This window comes from Melospiza georgiana, chromosome 10 (assembly GCF_028018845.1).
Source record: "Melospiza georgiana isolate bMelGeo1 chromosome 10, bMelGeo1.pri, whole genome shotgun sequence".
NCBI lineage: Eukaryota > Metazoa > Chordata > Aves > Passeriformes > Passerellidae > Melospiza > Melospiza georgiana.
The window spans coordinates 14,582,710-14,599,212 of record NC_080439.1 but is presented as its reverse complement, the minus strand read 5'-3'; the positions used below and the strand labels follow the sequence as shown (position 1 = coordinate 14,599,212).

At 35.1% G+C, this 16,503-nt stretch overlaps 1 protein-coding gene across 4 annotated transcripts in view; it reads right to left on the bottom strand.

The window, feature by feature from the left end:
* XRN1 (5'-3' exoribonuclease 1) overlaps positions 1-16,503 on the bottom strand; it is a 39,112-nt gene that overhangs the window by 4,044 nt on the left and 18,565 nt on the right. For 2 of the 4 annotated variants that reach the window (XM_058030769.1, XM_058030770.1), the window contains exons 23-43: positions 16,320-16,418; positions 16,046-16,161; positions 15,042-15,188; positions 14,639-14,728; positions 13,537-13,672; positions 12,742-12,798; positions 11,942-12,074; positions 10,789-10,858; positions 9,517-9,742; positions 8,757-8,858; positions 8,016-8,111; positions 7,674-7,788; positions 7,083-7,147; positions 6,588-6,698; positions 6,115-6,240; positions 5,644-5,800; positions 5,135-5,310; positions 4,811-4,924; positions 4,613-4,730; positions 3,445-3,596; positions 2,949-3,244 (exon numbers count right to left, since the gene is read on the bottom strand). In XM_058030769.1, coding sequence (XP_057886752.1) covers positions 2,954-3,244; positions 3,445-3,596; positions 4,613-4,730; positions 4,811-4,924; positions 5,135-5,310; positions 5,644-5,800; positions 6,115-6,240; positions 6,588-6,698; positions 7,083-7,147; positions 7,674-7,788; positions 8,016-8,111; positions 8,757-8,858; positions 9,517-9,742; positions 10,789-10,858; positions 11,942-12,074; positions 12,742-12,798; positions 13,537-13,672; positions 14,639-14,728; positions 15,042-15,188; positions 16,046-16,161; positions 16,320-16,418 — 2,697 coding nt within the window. In that variant the 3' untranslated portion in view covers positions 2,949-2,953. Of the gene's footprint in view, positions 1-253; positions 3,245-3,444; positions 3,597-4,612; positions 4,731-4,810; positions 4,925-5,134; positions 5,311-5,643; positions 5,801-6,114; positions 6,241-6,587; positions 6,699-7,082; positions 7,148-7,673; positions 7,789-8,015; positions 8,112-8,756; positions 8,859-9,516; positions 9,743-10,788; positions 10,859-11,941; positions 12,075-12,741; positions 12,799-13,536; positions 13,673-14,638; positions 14,729-15,041; positions 15,189-16,045; positions 16,162-16,319; positions 16,419-16,503 lie in introns of those variants that run through there. The other 2 variants (XM_058030768.1, XM_058030771.1) reach the window with 2 other exon arrangements.

Here is a 16,503-nt window from a genome sequence, read left to right as displayed (position 1 = left end):
AATTTTTGGAAGATCAGTATCCTGTTAAATGCTTTTAATTGCAAGGTGACCAACAGCCTTTTGAAAAAAACTTTGTATTTTGATCACAGTTACAGTTGAAAGCCATCAAGAAACAGTCAGGAGGGCAGGTCCTTCTTTTGAGATCACAGAAACTGAGTTTCATGAGATTTGATTCATATTGTAAACTTCTGGGTTGGAGCATACACAAGTTCCCACAAAGTATTTGGAAATAAAACAGTGAAAATAGGTAATGTTTGTTGTTTCAATATTTAATCCAAGCAGACACAGACAGTTTATAAAATTACTCTATTGCATTAGAGTTCTATATAGCATTTAAGTTTTATGAATGCTTTTCCTTCAGTGTAGCATATATTCATATACCAAAATATCTTTGCACAGTCTTTGTGCAACTACATGCTAAAAACCTGCAAATGCACACTTAACACAAAACAGCACAAAAAATACATTCTGTATCCATTCATATGCAAATTTAAAACATTTCACTTGGCAGATAAACAATGAAAAGTTATTTTAAAAAAATCAGAAACTACAAAAATGCGCACATAAAAGTCTTCCCTTTTGGATTTTTAGTAAAATACTGCTCTGTATAAGATCTAATGAAAAACTCCAGTGCTTAGAAAATACTTTATATCTATGAGAAAAAGAAATGCCTAAATTGATATCTGTATGAGCTAAACATTATGACCTTGTTAAAATATAATAATAAAATCAAAGGGGACATGGCAATGATCAATGCAGATGTCACACCTACCAGGACATGTAAAACTGTAATTAACTGGGCACCAGGCAGTCACTTTCATAGAATAGAAAAATTAAAAATTAGGGACTAATACAATATGCAGCAGTTACAGAATAAAGGGTTTAACCACCTAAATATACTACATATAGCAATTCCAGGGAGCAGAAATCTTAGTCTGAAGTAGAATAATTAATAAAAATTGCTGTGTTCACTGGTACATAAGAGTATAGTATCCTCCACAACTTTGTTTCTCAAAAATTGGCTGTACAGACACATCAAAATGCTGTGATGCAGAATCTAACACAGCCTCATCTCTGTCACGGAAATTTTCAAATAGATATTTTCTCGTCTGATCAGATCATTCAGATAGATACAGTGGACCAATTAAATGTCACATAACCACTTGTAAAATATTGGCATGGCAGCATCATATCAGTCTCATGTTGCTAATAAGGGCAAAAACCCCAAAAAAGACAACTTTCCCTTCACAGAATATGGCTTTGAACCTCTTGAGATTAGATGACTATAAAGAAAACAACAAAATCAGTGTGATCTCAGACTATATGTAGTCTATTCCACAAGTTTTGTGATATTAAGTAAAATAAAATTTCTTAATATTGTTTCTACCTCTGTGATCCTTTTTATAGGGCTTGCTGCTATTCTACAAATACTGCTGAGCCAACAACTGTTTTGGAGAAATGAAAATTAAGGAACACCATAACACAGTAATAATGTGAAACTTCATACTACACCAAGAAATGGAGGCAAAAAAACATATGAAAGAAAGTTTATGGACTTGCAGACCCAGAATGAAACCTGTTCAGAAGCAACAAAATAAATCACTCAAGACTGCTTTACTTCTGGTTCTTGGGCCTTAGAGAAAAAAATACTTCTTTTTCTAGAACAGATGAAAAATGAAATTTAATCGATGCCAGTAAGCAGCACCAACAGAGGTTTCAAATTTTTTCTTAAGATGAAGATTTTATATTAGTGTCCATAAGATTGGTACATGTGGGTTAAAAAGAATACAAGGAGCTCTGAACCTTCTTTTTTTCCTATATGAACAAAGAATCCCATAGTCCTGTCCAAAAATTCAAGTCAGCTTTTTGTCTGAATATTCTTATGTAACCAATAGCAACACTTCCTGATAATTTAATTTTGCAACACAGAAATTCTCTCAAAAAACTAAAAAAATAAATATTAAAAGTCATTAGTAACAAAAAATAACCTACTATAGAGAAGGGTTCAGGGCGCAGACTATTAGAGGAAGAAATGGACTCTGAGTAAACATAACTTCGACAGCCATCCAGCAAAATGGGTTGTCTTTTTGTCTGGCCATTTTTATAGTTTAGAAAAAAAACCAAGCTATCACTAGCATTTAGGAGGCTATGCTATTAGATAACTTTGTTATTTTATCATCAGAAAACAAGTAAATTGGTAAATTAAAAAACAGTTAAATGTACTTTACCAAAAGGATCTCTACTTTGCAAATATATTTTTTTAATTCAACACATCCTATAAATTAATCTCCTGGAACAGATTGTGCAAGAGCAACCAGTTTTGCCACTCCAATACCAGACACACAATAACACCTATGTTCTGAAAGCTGTAAAGCTGTTGCCCGCTAGTACAAAACCCAGCAGTTCCTACTTAGAGTGGATTTGGCAGTTTCTTTGTAGTCAGCTTTTTGTTACACTGATTCAACTCAAAAGGACCTGGAGTGCCAATATAAAAACTGCATTTAAATAATTTTTACTTTCTGTCTTATTACACTATTTAAAATCAAGCTAGAGTACAAAATGTCATGCTAAACACTGTTAGATGCCCAACTTATTACTGTTCCACATCCCTCCCAAAAAGCACATCCAACCTGAGTTAAGGCTGCCACTGTTATTGCTGCTTACCCGATATTGTCTGTAAGCCACTGTTTAGAAACCTAGGCACAAGGGATGGCATGGCAACCCTAACTCAGGTTTTCCTGGCTTTTGCTATTCTAGGTGAAAATAAAACAAATTTTTAACATAATTTTTATGGTTTTACTGACAACCTGAAAACCATAGCAAATAAAATGTATTTCCTTCTATATTATACTTAAAGTGGCTGGTCTTTTTAATAGAGATTTCTGATTTTTTTAAATGAGAGAACATAACAGTGGGGAAAGAATTAAAGATAAAATACACCTAGCTACCAGATTTATTCTGAAGATTTTGGTGCGCCAAAATTGACAGCCAGTTTTCTTGGCTTTCGCTTGCTGGAAGTGTTTGGTGTTGATTTGTTATGAGGAACACTTGGAGTAGCCACATTGTCTTGAAATGAAACAGTGGACTGAGCAGCTTGAGGAGATTTTAAAGGAGCTGAAGAACTATCTTGCTGAATGTGGTCAGAAGACATTGGCTGTTCATTCTTTAGTGGTGCAGCTTGAGGGGAACTCTGAAACTCCTTGAGTTCAAAGTTTTTCTTGCTAGCAGCCCTTTTTTTAGTTACCTTTAAATTAAATAAATATTATTTAACAGAATGCATTATCAAAAACTGAAAATATTCCACTTTCAGAAAACATGCATACGTATCTTAACAATAATTTTCTAACACTAAATACTACTTCACAATGGGGGTGTTGTTGTATTAATCTTGTAGTCACATTGTTTTACAAAAATACAAGATTAAGACAAACCTGCTGCTCTTACCTGCAGAGGTATAAACTGGTTGTGAGAACCAACTGGTATAGTTCCTGCAAGAGACACATTTCCTGGGTAGGTGCCAGGATAATAATGCTTAGGCACTGGAGTACTCCAGGACACTGGACCAAACATGTGAGATGATGGAGGCATCATATTAGCTATGAAAACAAGAAACTTTTAGCTCTCTTTCCTCAAAAAAACCCCAAACAAACAAACAAAAAACCCAAACTTGCCAAGAGCCCAGGACTACTCCAACTACAGCTGTCTGCATCTTGTTTATCTTTCCAGCAAAGCCTCATATGCTTCATATTTACTTCAAAATAGCTATTTATTTATTTATTTATTTATTACCAAAAGCCCCCAAACAAAGAGAACTACACCTAAATAACAACACAAATAAGAGCAGTAAAGTCATGGTATCTGCATTCCAGAGTGCACATAATGTGGGATCTCCACACTTCAGCTGAGCCAACTGTATCAGCAGAAAGCTGCAAGTTTAGGCCATCATTTTGGAACACAGCAACAACAGACAAACCCCATGGAAAAGAGATGTAGCAGCTGCTGTATGAGTTTCTAGGATGTTACAGCAGTGCTGACTCATTAACTGCTAGTTGTGATGGGAACTTCAGTAAAATAGAAACCAACTGGGAGCCAGAATACAAAACAACAGCAGCAGGACTTTTAGCAGTTTTTGGGGAGTTACTTACTATGCTCATGTTTGGTAGTGTACAAGTGTGATGTAGCACTTGAGTGAAAGTTGGTAATAGATGAATAATAACAGTATTGCATGGAGAAACATTAACTACATGGCATGGGGGGAAAATCCATATAAAAAATCAAGGAGGCTATTTCTTACAAATTCTGGACTGGGACTATCTACTTTCAAGTAATTACTGTTGTTTTGAAGGAAAAAAAATGGAAAAAAGCACCTAAGACTGAATAGATCAATACATTATTGAGGAAATCATTAACAGAGATGTTTCTTCATACTGAATTAGTCTGCACATTGATGCAAAGAGGATCATGAACTGTTTTCAAAACTGTTCAGACATACAAGTACACTTGAAGACCAGAAAATGGGGCTTTCTGGAGAGCATTAATTTTCATACAAAGAACCACCATAATTAGAGGATATATTGATATTATTTGCAATATGTACTGGTCAAACACCTACCAGGGGGCTGTGCAAATACTGGAGGAATTGATCCAGGTGGTACAGGAACTCCTAGTGGCTGGTAATTTGGAAACACTGCTGGAGGTGGAGGCGAAGCAAAGTTCACTCCTATAGAACCCTAGGAGGAAGGAAATAGAGGTTTACCAACAGATGCAGTGCACAGAGACAAAGACTTGCAGAGATTTTTCCCATCCTCACCAAGCGCTGTAAAGCAAAAAGCGCAGCTTTCTCCTTTGCCTCGGCCTCGGAATGACACTGCGGGCCGTGAACCAACAAGCCATTGGACAGCTTTATGTGGCAAACTGTCATGGTCTAGAAAAAAGACAGAAGATTTTTGAGGCAATGTGTATTGCTAACAAACTGTGAGACAGAAATAGAGATTTGTTTGTTTGTTTTTAAAAAAGGCAACAAAGGGAGCTAAGGTTTATTTTCAGATAGATTTCAGCAGTCAGTCGAAATATTTAATATGGAACAGTTGACAGAAAACTGAGAACTTGTACTTTTGCAGAAAAAACATTTTACCTGTGGTGTTTTTAGGAAAGAGAAATCTGGTTGTGACATTCCAAGAAGAGAACAAACACGAGAAAGCTCAGAAACAGTAGAGAGTGCAGGCTGTGGACAAGGGAAAGGGTGACCTCCAGTTTCTATTGCTGGTGTGTTCTGGGGCCCTCCAGGGCTATGCTTGTTCATATAAGCAGCTGACAAAAAGAAAAAAAAAAAGAAAAAAAGCTGTGTCACAATTATTTCCTTCACTAAAAGGACAGTAACTTGGTTATTAGCAAAAAAAAAAAGAAAAAAAAAAAAAAAAGAAAAAAAAAGGCTTATTTGATTTTTCTCTGGTATTTTCATATTGTTTAACAAAAACCAAGAAACTATAGCTGAAGAAAGTTTTAGATCCGAATATAGAAGTAGAATTTTAAAAAATGGAAATTTTATTACTGTATTTTGATAAACAGTACCCTGCTGAAACTGTGTTCTAAAATGTCACTACAAGGTGAAGCTCTGAATTATGAGCTGATGGTTACACATACCCATTTTTTTGGTTGGTCTGTATTGCACAGCAGCTCCATGGCAATCCTGTCTACTAGAGGGAGCAGGAACATCATTAACTTGTGATTTCACTTCATTCTTTTTTTGCAGATCTGAGCCATCTATCTTCAAAATCTCTTTCAGCATCTGTGTTCCTTTCTTTAAAAATAAAATAAACCACTCAGGAACATGCTGGTTTCCAGACAACATGACCTTCTAAACATTGATTATCATAATTGGCAACAGAATCCTGCTTTTTATTTTCTAATCAGTTATATTTTATCAAAGCAAAGGTAACAGCATCTTAGCATAAACAAAGATGTTTGCTAATTTTCTTTGAGAATAGCTAATTAAAAATCATTAATACATTTTAAAAAGCAGTATGAGGTTTCATGGAGATTCTTTAAATAGAAGCACTGATGCTAAGACACAGATGCTAAACTGCAATGTAATGATTCCTGCAGTATACAGACCATAGCAAATGACTGTGGTGACAGATGTTCCTCGTTTGTAGCTCTTGCTTCCTTGGAATAAGTCTGCACTTCATTTTCTTTGGGAATTTTCAAAGAAGCTAGAAGCCTTTCCAGTTCATTGTCCTTCTAAATTAAAGAAGAAAAAAGGTACATCAACTAAGTGTATTTATAAGCAGATGCAAGAGGAAGGGTATCAATTTGAGGTTCATTTTATTCTCATTCAGATTTTTCCTCTCTTAGGTTGGGCAGGTCACAGTCATGTCTGTTCAGAGTGTGAACAGATACCAGAGACTGCATCAAGTTCTGCATATTAAAACTGATAGAATTGATTTAAAGAACAATTAAATCACACAGGTTTGTTGTATTTTTTAAACATGAATTTGCACTCAAACAACTAGGAACAATTGGAAGAAAATGGACAGGAAACTGAATTTACTCAAAGAGCACAAGACAGTCAACTCCTTAGATCCTACCTTTCCACCTGGGCAGGGACCATCCACTGCAGCCTTCTGAATTAAAGGCGTGTTGGGACTTCCATTCCTCTTCAAAAGCTTGACATTGTACTTATTCACACCTGCAAAATTCTAAAATAAATTGCAGCCATTATTACTGAATACTCTATTATTCATTATAACACAATCATATTAGAAATGCAGCTGCAAAGAGCTTTAACAAGCTAGTATTCTTAGAGGATTTCAGCTTATTGAACACCTAGAATTTGTGTTTTCCCATTACAGCATAGCTTTTAGAATCTAAAACAAATAGTAAAGTTGTTTTTGTATCATCATGTATTTATTGCTCTTTCTCTCATATTCTGTCTATAAACCTCTAATAAAAAAAATCTCCAAAACAAATTTGTTGACTAAAAGAATCAACTAATATGACAGTTAAAGACAAATCTGTAACATGATAAATCACATCAAGAGTAAAATGAAAAGAATAGATTAACTCAGTACAGACAAAATTACCTGTTGGTTTGACATTTTATTATGTGGTTGACTTTCACCTCTTGTAGTTTTGGATTCTTCTTTAACTACAAAAGAATGCATTATTTTAAAATGCTCTTAAAAACAGTAATAGTCAAGACATAAAACAATTAGTAACTCCATACAAATACACAGAGTTGCATTAATGAGAATGGTTTTATCAAATGTTTAATTTTTACTTGATAGGTAATTTGGTGTATGCTTTTCTTCTAGGATAAGGTAAAATTAAGTACATCCAATAATATATCTAATTTTCTATTCTACAAATATGATCACAAGCAGATTTTCAAAGACACACATGGATTTTGTTTGGTTTTTATATTAGATAGGTGGCAAGTCAACAGAACACACAACAACTTACCTAAAAGGTTTGGGATTATGTGTGCAACAATCTAATATACACACCAGGGATATCATTTGACAATAGCAAGTGCAAAGTAGTGTTTATAAAACTAAAATAAATTATTTCCTGTCAGTAACTACAAAAAAAGAAAAAAGCTCTTCAGACAATTCAATGAAGGTCAAATAAAGCAAGCAGTTCCCCTAAGCAAAGTTTCTAATAACAGTACTTACATTTTTTATAAGGCTCCTGTTTTCTTTGCTGACATTTAAAGCTGCCATCATTGAAGCCTGGCTTATGAAACTGATGGCCAGGTCCCAGCTTGATTTCCTGAGGTAGAACTGCACCCTAGGGTTTCAAACATCAAAGCTTAACCAGAAAACTGAGTATTTATTATTTACATAGTAGTGCCCTATGATCACCCCCTTCCAGAGCTATGCATACTCCATGTAACACCACTTGCATCCAGAGGATTTATTTGTAACATCAAGTTTTCTGATACAATGAACTGATGTACGAAATTAAGTACCTCCATATTTTGAATGCAGAGATCTGTTAAAAGTTTCTATACAAACCTTCTCATGCATGTTTTGTTGAATGTGATGAGACTTCCCAGAACTCTGCAATGACTGCCATATGCTGCAGAATTCATCATCTTGCTTACTCTGTGCCTGACAAAATAAAAAAACAAGACCCCAGACAAACTCAGCAGCGATAAATTCAACTTTTGAACAGCCAAGTATATACCAAGACATTCTGGAAATTGTAAGGTTCAAGTTTAACAGTCCTCAGATGACAGATATTTTCATACTGACACTAGTGCAAGTTTCAGGTAATTAATTATGAAACAAGCTGTGGCAGTGGATTGCAGTTACAATTTTTACCAAGAATCACTACTAAAGTGAAATGAAGTTAGTTTGATGATTAAGTATAATGAAACTCATGTAACAGTTCAGAATGGTTTCAAAAGCATGCTTTCATACTGGGAGTATTCTTAGATTGTATTATTAATGATTTATTTTGTAAGGCCTTGACAGCAAGGTACAATTACTTCATTAAAGGTATGTTATTGCAGAACTGAAGCCCAGCTATGCAAAAAACACTTTAAAAAAATCTAGTATCTAAACAAGGATAACACAGGATATTATATTCATTCAACAACCGAGAGCATTTCTGCTCCAGTCTGTATCTGAACTACAACATGTGATGTTCTAAAACAAAGCAATTTATTAATCATGAGAAAATGACACCCACCCTGAACAGAGGGCCAAAACAGAGACATTTGGGTCCGATAGTAAATGAATCCAAACACTCACTTTATTTTTCTGATTGCCACTCAGAAATGATCCTTTCTGGGGTGAGTTAGAGTTGCCCTGATTTTCAGCCCTGAGATTGTAATGCTGTCTTCCATTCAGCTGCTAAATCATTGAGAGAGATAGAAAAAAAATAATCAGAAGTGTTTCACTGTCCTACACTTTCTTTTGGAAAGTACTTTTTCTTGTATAGACTTGAAAAACATGAGATAACTGTTTTCAAACACACCTACAGCAACATGAAGTTATTAATAAAGGTTTCTTTAAAGAAGCCTCTTGTTAAAAAAATAAAGTGTCACTAAACCACCAAGAAACTCAATTCAAAACTTGTAATTTTTCCTCCTTTATTGTAGTTTCAAAGTAAATTATAACCAAGAAGCAAAACTGATAGGGAAATCATGTCTTCCTTTTCTATGCATGGACAAAGAGCCTATAAGGAAGCATTAACTGGATCAAAGCTTTAAGGAAATAATTGCATCTCTGTGCAAACACACTATCTGACACCAAATAACGTGTCACTGCTCCACACTAAGTGTCTGTCTCTCAGAAAAGCACTGGAGTTACTCAGAGCAAAGCCACTGTCAATAAGGAAATTTTAGTCCTTTTCATTATTAGATTAATTCATTTCTCCAGCATAACAATTATTCTACTTTTAATATATTGACATAAAAACTAAATTTAGTTTGTACCAACAAAGATAACCACGTCAATATTTCAGATTCTAGGGAAAAACAATTTTGTACAAATGCGAGAAAAGTCTTACTTGGGTAGGAACAAAAAGGGAACGAGGAGAATGGTTGAGGCCTCCCAGATGCACTTTTTGTGAGCATACAGATGACAGATCAGATGCATATGAGTTGTAGTTACTCACTGCTGGCTGAGGTTTAACTATGGCCATCAGCTTTTGATTTCCCATTTCTGACCGACTACCATGAGACAGGTTAATTAAGGCACTTGAGGGCAGGCGATAACCTCTGGCAGGTGAGCACCTTGAGAAAAAAATTCCACAGTTGTTTCATGCACTTTAATTGTTGCCAAAAAACAATGACTCAAGTCTGAACAACAGAAGCTGGAAACTATGCAATATTGAAATCTAGTAGCATTGCAGACAACCTGAAACCCATGGCTCCCCTTTGCCCTCTGGCTGTCAAACAGTAACTAGCACTACTCTCAGTTTATATTGTACCTTTCAGTGCCGAGCTTAAAGAAATTTTTAAGATGAGTGAATTGTTATAGCACAGTTCTGTAGTAAATATTTCTGTAAAAGAACCAGAAAACAATATTCTTTTATTTTTACAGAAATGAAAACTGAAGTTTCAGGTTCAGTAGCAGAATTACAAATTGAAGTTAAGCAGCATTTCTGAACACTGAGTATTATCTGTGTTACAAGGACATGCAAGGGCTGTAATTGCTGAATGCAGGTAGTAGGGAAGAATTCCCTCTAACTTCCATCATTGAAACCTTCTGTAAGAACAGTAAAAATGAAGCTGGCTGGGTATATCTGAGCACTTAGAAGATCAGGTGTTTACTTCAATACAGAAGAGTTATCACACTTACAAAAACAAAAGCACCTCCACCTCCTGAAGAACAGGTCAGGTTTTTAATGGTAGGAATTTAGTGTCTAACTATCAACTATTGAGTTCAGAGTCCCTCCTTCAGAGGAGCAGATGCCTTCTGCCTGGTTTTTAATCTACATGTCAAATACATACTGGTAAGAACGTATTTTCTACATATTTTTTTAGAAAGACATCTGGATCTGGTGCTTTATTCTGCTGGTTCATATTTTCTTTCTGCAAGTCAGAAGTTCATACACCAAAAAAGCCTATAGAGCATTTCCACAATATAATGCGCTTCACAAAAAATTATCACTACTCAAAGAGAATCAAAAACCACACAAGAAATAAAAACTGACCAACACTGCCAAGAAACAAAATTTCAAGAAGAGGCATTAAAAATACTCAACCAAACCAAAGCCAACAATTCCATGCCATCTATGCCAATAGCATGAATTGACTCCGAACTCTGCCACACAAACCTGATAGTGAGGCCTCCAAGGAATTCTTCATCAAACAAAACTTCAAAGAGCACATCTGTTTCTCTAGTAGCTACAAAAAACAAAGTACAACATCATCCTATGCAGTTATGGCCATCTATATTATGTAAATATCTACCTGTACTAGTTATACAATAAATAATGAAAAGACTAAAAATGAACAACAGACCTCCAAATAATTTCTGAATAATTTCATTAACAGGAATTTGGAAATGCTTCTAAAGGTCTCACATGTCTGCCCTTTAAGATAGTGCATTCACCTTACCCATGTGCATTTAGAAAACTGCACTTTATAGCACTATGTCACACTTGTCAGAAATTGGCAGAAAGAGAGACAAGCCACTTGTACATTCAGGCAGTCAGAAACTAACAGCTTTAATATTAACTTCTTGCATAATGATAGACTAATACACCTTCAAACTTATAGTAGTATTTAGGAACTATGGAGAAAAGAGTATTTTTTTTAAACTGCACTCTAGTCTAGTCTCTTTGAAATTCTGTTAGATGCAAACTGAATGAGAAAGCAGCTACTGAAATGGCAGGTAAGACGACCATTTTTAATACTCCATCTGAAACTGCTACACTCTGTAGGGATCAAAAAATCCTTCTTGAAACAGATTTATGGTTAATTTTCTTGTCAAACAAGGTATTAATCTATGCCAATTAATGGAAATGGAATATTACAGAATAAAAACACAAATTCAAAGTAAAATAGTTTTAAGACAAATCACATTTGATAAAGCTTTATGTTCGATGTAAGTATTCAGGCTAATACTTGGTTTTATGTCTACTCCACTTAACTTTGCCTATGTTTTCCCATAACTTCATTTTGTTCCTTTTCTGATCTGCCTTCTTTATATTAAGAAGAAATGAGGAGTAATTTTTAATTCATATAGGAAGGATCATAGGGTAAGTAATTTCTTTGTCAAATAACAGCTGTGTAACACATGAAATTAAAACACAAGGTAGGTTTTATTCAAAACAATAAATATGTTATTAACAGGTTCAAGTTGCATATGCTTCATAGCAAGAAATATGTGCATTCACAACCATTACATTAAGCACTACTCTGAATCCTGCTTTCCTAGTACTAGCTGAGCTGTTATGTAGTTATAATCATGAAGAAAAAAATTACCTCCTTTAATTCCAATGATGGTGCCTCGTAACCCAACAGGAACAGAAAAGTTCTCTCTGACATTGACAACTCGGTCAAACAGCCTGTACTCTGCATCTCGATCTGGAACAACCCCCTTCTGCTGTTCTAATGGCTGCCAATAACCAAGAGACTGTGTTAATGTATGCAAAACAATCAGAATTACAATAAAAATGCATTTATAACAATATCTGAGAGACACTATAAAGGAAACTCGCTGGTGAAAAAAAACCCTAGGAAACACACCCCCCCCCCCCCCCCCAAAGAATAAAAACCTTCCCTCTCCAGATTCAAAGCAAATCTTCATTTTCTCCCCTTGCAACTCTCACTAATGCTTGTGCCTGAAAATGTGCTGTACACTAGCTGATCAATTCAGACAGAACTAAAACATGACATGTAACCTGCCTGTATCAGTAACATGGGCAAGAGGAACAGCTGGTCTTATGTGAAGAACTGAATAAAAAGTAAAACATGGGAAAAGAGACAGCACAAAGCCCATTTTATTTTGCCTTCATTATAGAGCCAGTAAAAACTGCAGAAGTATAAAGGGCAGAAAAAACCTTTAAGTCAGTGCCTGACATAATGGAGTTTGTAGTTACAAGAAATTCTCTCCCCTTGTAGAGACAGAATGCTGTTTGCAAAATTATTTTCTAGAAGGCATAACAAAATGTCTCCTTTCATCAACACTCGTAAAATTCTATTCTCCTTAAGTGGGTAAGCTTAGGTAAAATAAATTTGATCTGGAGAACTTAAATCCCCCCCAACTCATTGATATCACTTACTCTGAACAGCAAATGGGGTTTCACAGTTACTCGCACCTTCTTGTTGCTCTTCCTCTGCTAAAGGAAAGGAACAGAAAGTCTTTACAAACCAGTGTAGAACAAGCACTGGAATATGTAAAGCAAAACTCCTGAAAACATCAAGTAGAGTTCTTTAACTTCTTTTAGATAATGGTATAGAGCTTTAATGAAATCTTTAGAATAATTATATACAGCATGAATAGAATAAATAATTATTTAAAGCATGTTGGATTTCATACCAAACCATTAGTTGTCTAATTCCAGATTTCACACCAATTTAAGATGTCCTTGCAAGTTGTTTCAAAAAACATCAGCCCATGATTTCATTTGGCTTTGTCCCTAGCTTTTACTTTAGTAATTTCCTTGGCCACTTTTTTCATCGGTGGCCTTCAGAAAAAAAAACTTTAAATTTTGTGCAAACCAAAGAGAAACTGCAAGGGAAGAATAGCTGGGATTTCAAATAAAAAGATCATTTTAATATTTTTCAATATATACTGATACGTGTTCCTTTACAAAACCACCAAAAGGCACAGCTCAGAGTACGTACCACTGCTGATAAATCATCGCTAAAGGAGTGAATTTCTCACAATGATTAATAATGAGCTCTTCTGAATTTCTGGGATAATACTACAAATCCAGATTTTACATTATATTCTGTGTCCTTTTTCTTTGGAATAGCAAGTAATCTTAAATTGTCTTATTTAAATTCAAGAACCTCAAAAATAACGAGCACTGCTTTTTGGTCCACCCCGATCACAATGACACCAAGCTGTGTACCTTGCATTTCTCCACTTCTTCTTCAATTTTCTCAACAATGGCTGCATCCAAAATTTGCAAGTCACAGGATGAGCGAGACAAAGCAGACACAGGATGTGCTTTTAACCAGGCAACAATTTCTTGCACTTTCTCAGCTCTGAATAAAAAATGGCATGAATGAAAGCTTTTAGCTGCATGAATGGCATTTTACTGTGTTCCCTAATTTAATCAGTCAAGTATTATCATACAGGCACACTGATTGTAGATATTCATTAAGTAATGGAATCTAAAAGTTCTCTATGACTTAAGAAAGAATTACACAGTACTGTTTCAAAACTATAACACAAAGCTTTGTTTCAGGAAAAAAAAAATTATTATAGTAATTAAAAGCATTCAGCAAATCAAGTTTGCATCCAACCAACCAACAGTGTCCGGATGTGATTACTGGTTCTGTGACCAGCTGTTTCTCACAACACAGGAAGAAAGAACTTCACAGGGGAAGACTCTTTGGTAAAATGGAATAAAAATCTGAGATTCTTCTACAAGAGGAGTCCCACACTGGTGTATCACAAGGTAAGAGTCCTGTAGATTTACTGACTGACGCCAATGGATTTGGTTTTTTGTCTAATAACGAAAGCTTTTTCAAGTTACCATACTGTGTCTGGAACCAAGGCTGCTATTCTTCTCCCATGTAAATGTATACTAAAAATGTAAATGTATACTAAAAATGTGCAAAACACTTCAAACTCTGAAGGATTTATTTTTCAAATTCCAAGTGGTTTTAGACAATTACCACAATTATTGGTTATTTTAAAAAAACATTTATGACTGGTCATAGCTGTGCTTACTCTAGGCTATTTTAAAAGCAAGAAGTATGAAATAGCCACTGAAAATGATATTTCTCATTTACTGAACTTGAGGTTGAAGTCTGGCAGAAACTTGGACTCCATGACTGAAAAGTACAGCATTCAAATAATGCTTTCAGCCATCACTGAACAATCAAGCTGCTGGAGGAACAGCAAGGTTTCAGTTACACAGCAGCCAGTGCACAATCATTACCAATTTCACAACTGTCAGTCTTTATTCTCCTTACTGTAGAAAAGAGATAAGGACCATGGCTTACCCATTCTCATCCTCTCCAGGCCAAATGTCATCTTCATAGCAGATATCTTCCTGGCTGTTCTTGGCTACATAATTAAATAGTTCAGGCACCCTAAAAACCCCCAAATATATGGAAGATAACTTTAGTTTCACATCAGCATAGACCACAAGAAAGCCTCATCAAAATCAAGTCTGCTGGGCTTCAAAAACTGTAAAGCCCAGATGGGTTATTTTTTACTTAATTTAGCATCATACTACTAAATTTCCAAAGGCAAGCTGCTAACATAATTACTCTATCCCAAAATAGAACACTGGAATAACAGAAACAAACTCATTGTTCTTAGAAGATCTGTGACAGGAGGACAAATCCCTACAATTGATACAAAGGTGGGTAATTTGGATGAAGCTCATATCCCATCATTTACCTTTCTAAATACTCAGCAAGTAGTTGTTCTACTGCAGAAGAATACATCCATTCATTTCCAACTTTCTTAGTATAGCCAGGAACTTCTTCATTTTTCTTGTTGAACTTCAGGTTTAGCCCCACATTTGCTTTGTGATCACCATGAGGACTGGAAAGAAGAAAAAGTTCATTAACTTGCAGTATGTGTGTGTATTTACATACATTTAAAAAAACCTCATAAACATGCATTCAAGGCCTTAAAACACAGAAAAATGAAATTCATTGTATTGTTTACTTGTTGACATTGTGTCAGCTGTAAATGTCACAGGGCAAAAGCTGTGCTATGCTAGCTGTCCACCTGTGTGCCTATACTTCTTTGCAGAGGAGGGTAGGAAATATTTTACATTTCTTCCTTAATTGAGATATAATCAACCACAATCAACTTAGCACTTCCCAAGGTGCAGAAGGATGTCCTTGAACAATCCATCAGGAAGAAATGTACACATTAGATCACAAGAAGATGCTAAGGCATCCATCAACCATATCTTTACAGAGGAACCACAATTTGACATTCACAGGACTGCATGGATTGCCTCCTTTATGTATTTTAAGCAGTCTTAACTAGTTCTGAAAAGAAGCTATAGGTAAAATTAATCTCCCTTTATAGTAGCAGTAATAAATACAATTAAATGAGATCCTGATTCCACTTTTTTATTCTCAGTATGGCAAAGTCAGTTTAAACTCCTAATTCCCTTTTGCAAATGGCTAACCAGGAAAGTCAGTTTTATGTCTGTCTACAATATGAAAGCAAACAGAACTGCCCAGTAAACAAAAAATTAAAACATGCTTCTGACAGAAAAAAAGCACTGCATATCAACTTAGTTTACAGAAAATATACTTTAAAGAAAGCTTCAAATCACAAGAGCGTGCACTTGAAAAAAACAGCACTTAAACACAGCAAAAATTCTGTAGTTATGGCAGAATTTAGAAGCTTCTCTACAGTCAAAATTCACAAAAAGAACTTACTTCTTCTTTGATCCTCTTCCAATAAAGATACTCCCTGTAAATCTGGAGACAAGATATCCACTTACTCCAAGACGGCTGGCCAAAATATATGCAGGATTGTATTTCACAGAATATTTCTTTAAAACAAACAAACAAAACATATTGGCAATGTCTAAAAGAGTTTTTATACAAATGGCAAATTAATTATATGGAAACATCCCTGAAAGACATTTACCACTGCAAAATCTACTTGATACATTGTTTAAGCTTTTACTAGAAAAGCAGAAGCACTCACATGCTGGTTCTGTATTAAAGTATCAAGCTGGGGTTCACAGGGAATATTAAAAACTACCCGGATTCTGCCTTCTGGGATCACATCATGTGAATCAAGAACCTTGGAGAGAAACACAATAGGTTACAAATGCTAGAAAAATGCTATTTAAAAACAGCAGTCTTTGGATAACACGCCTCATGTTCTA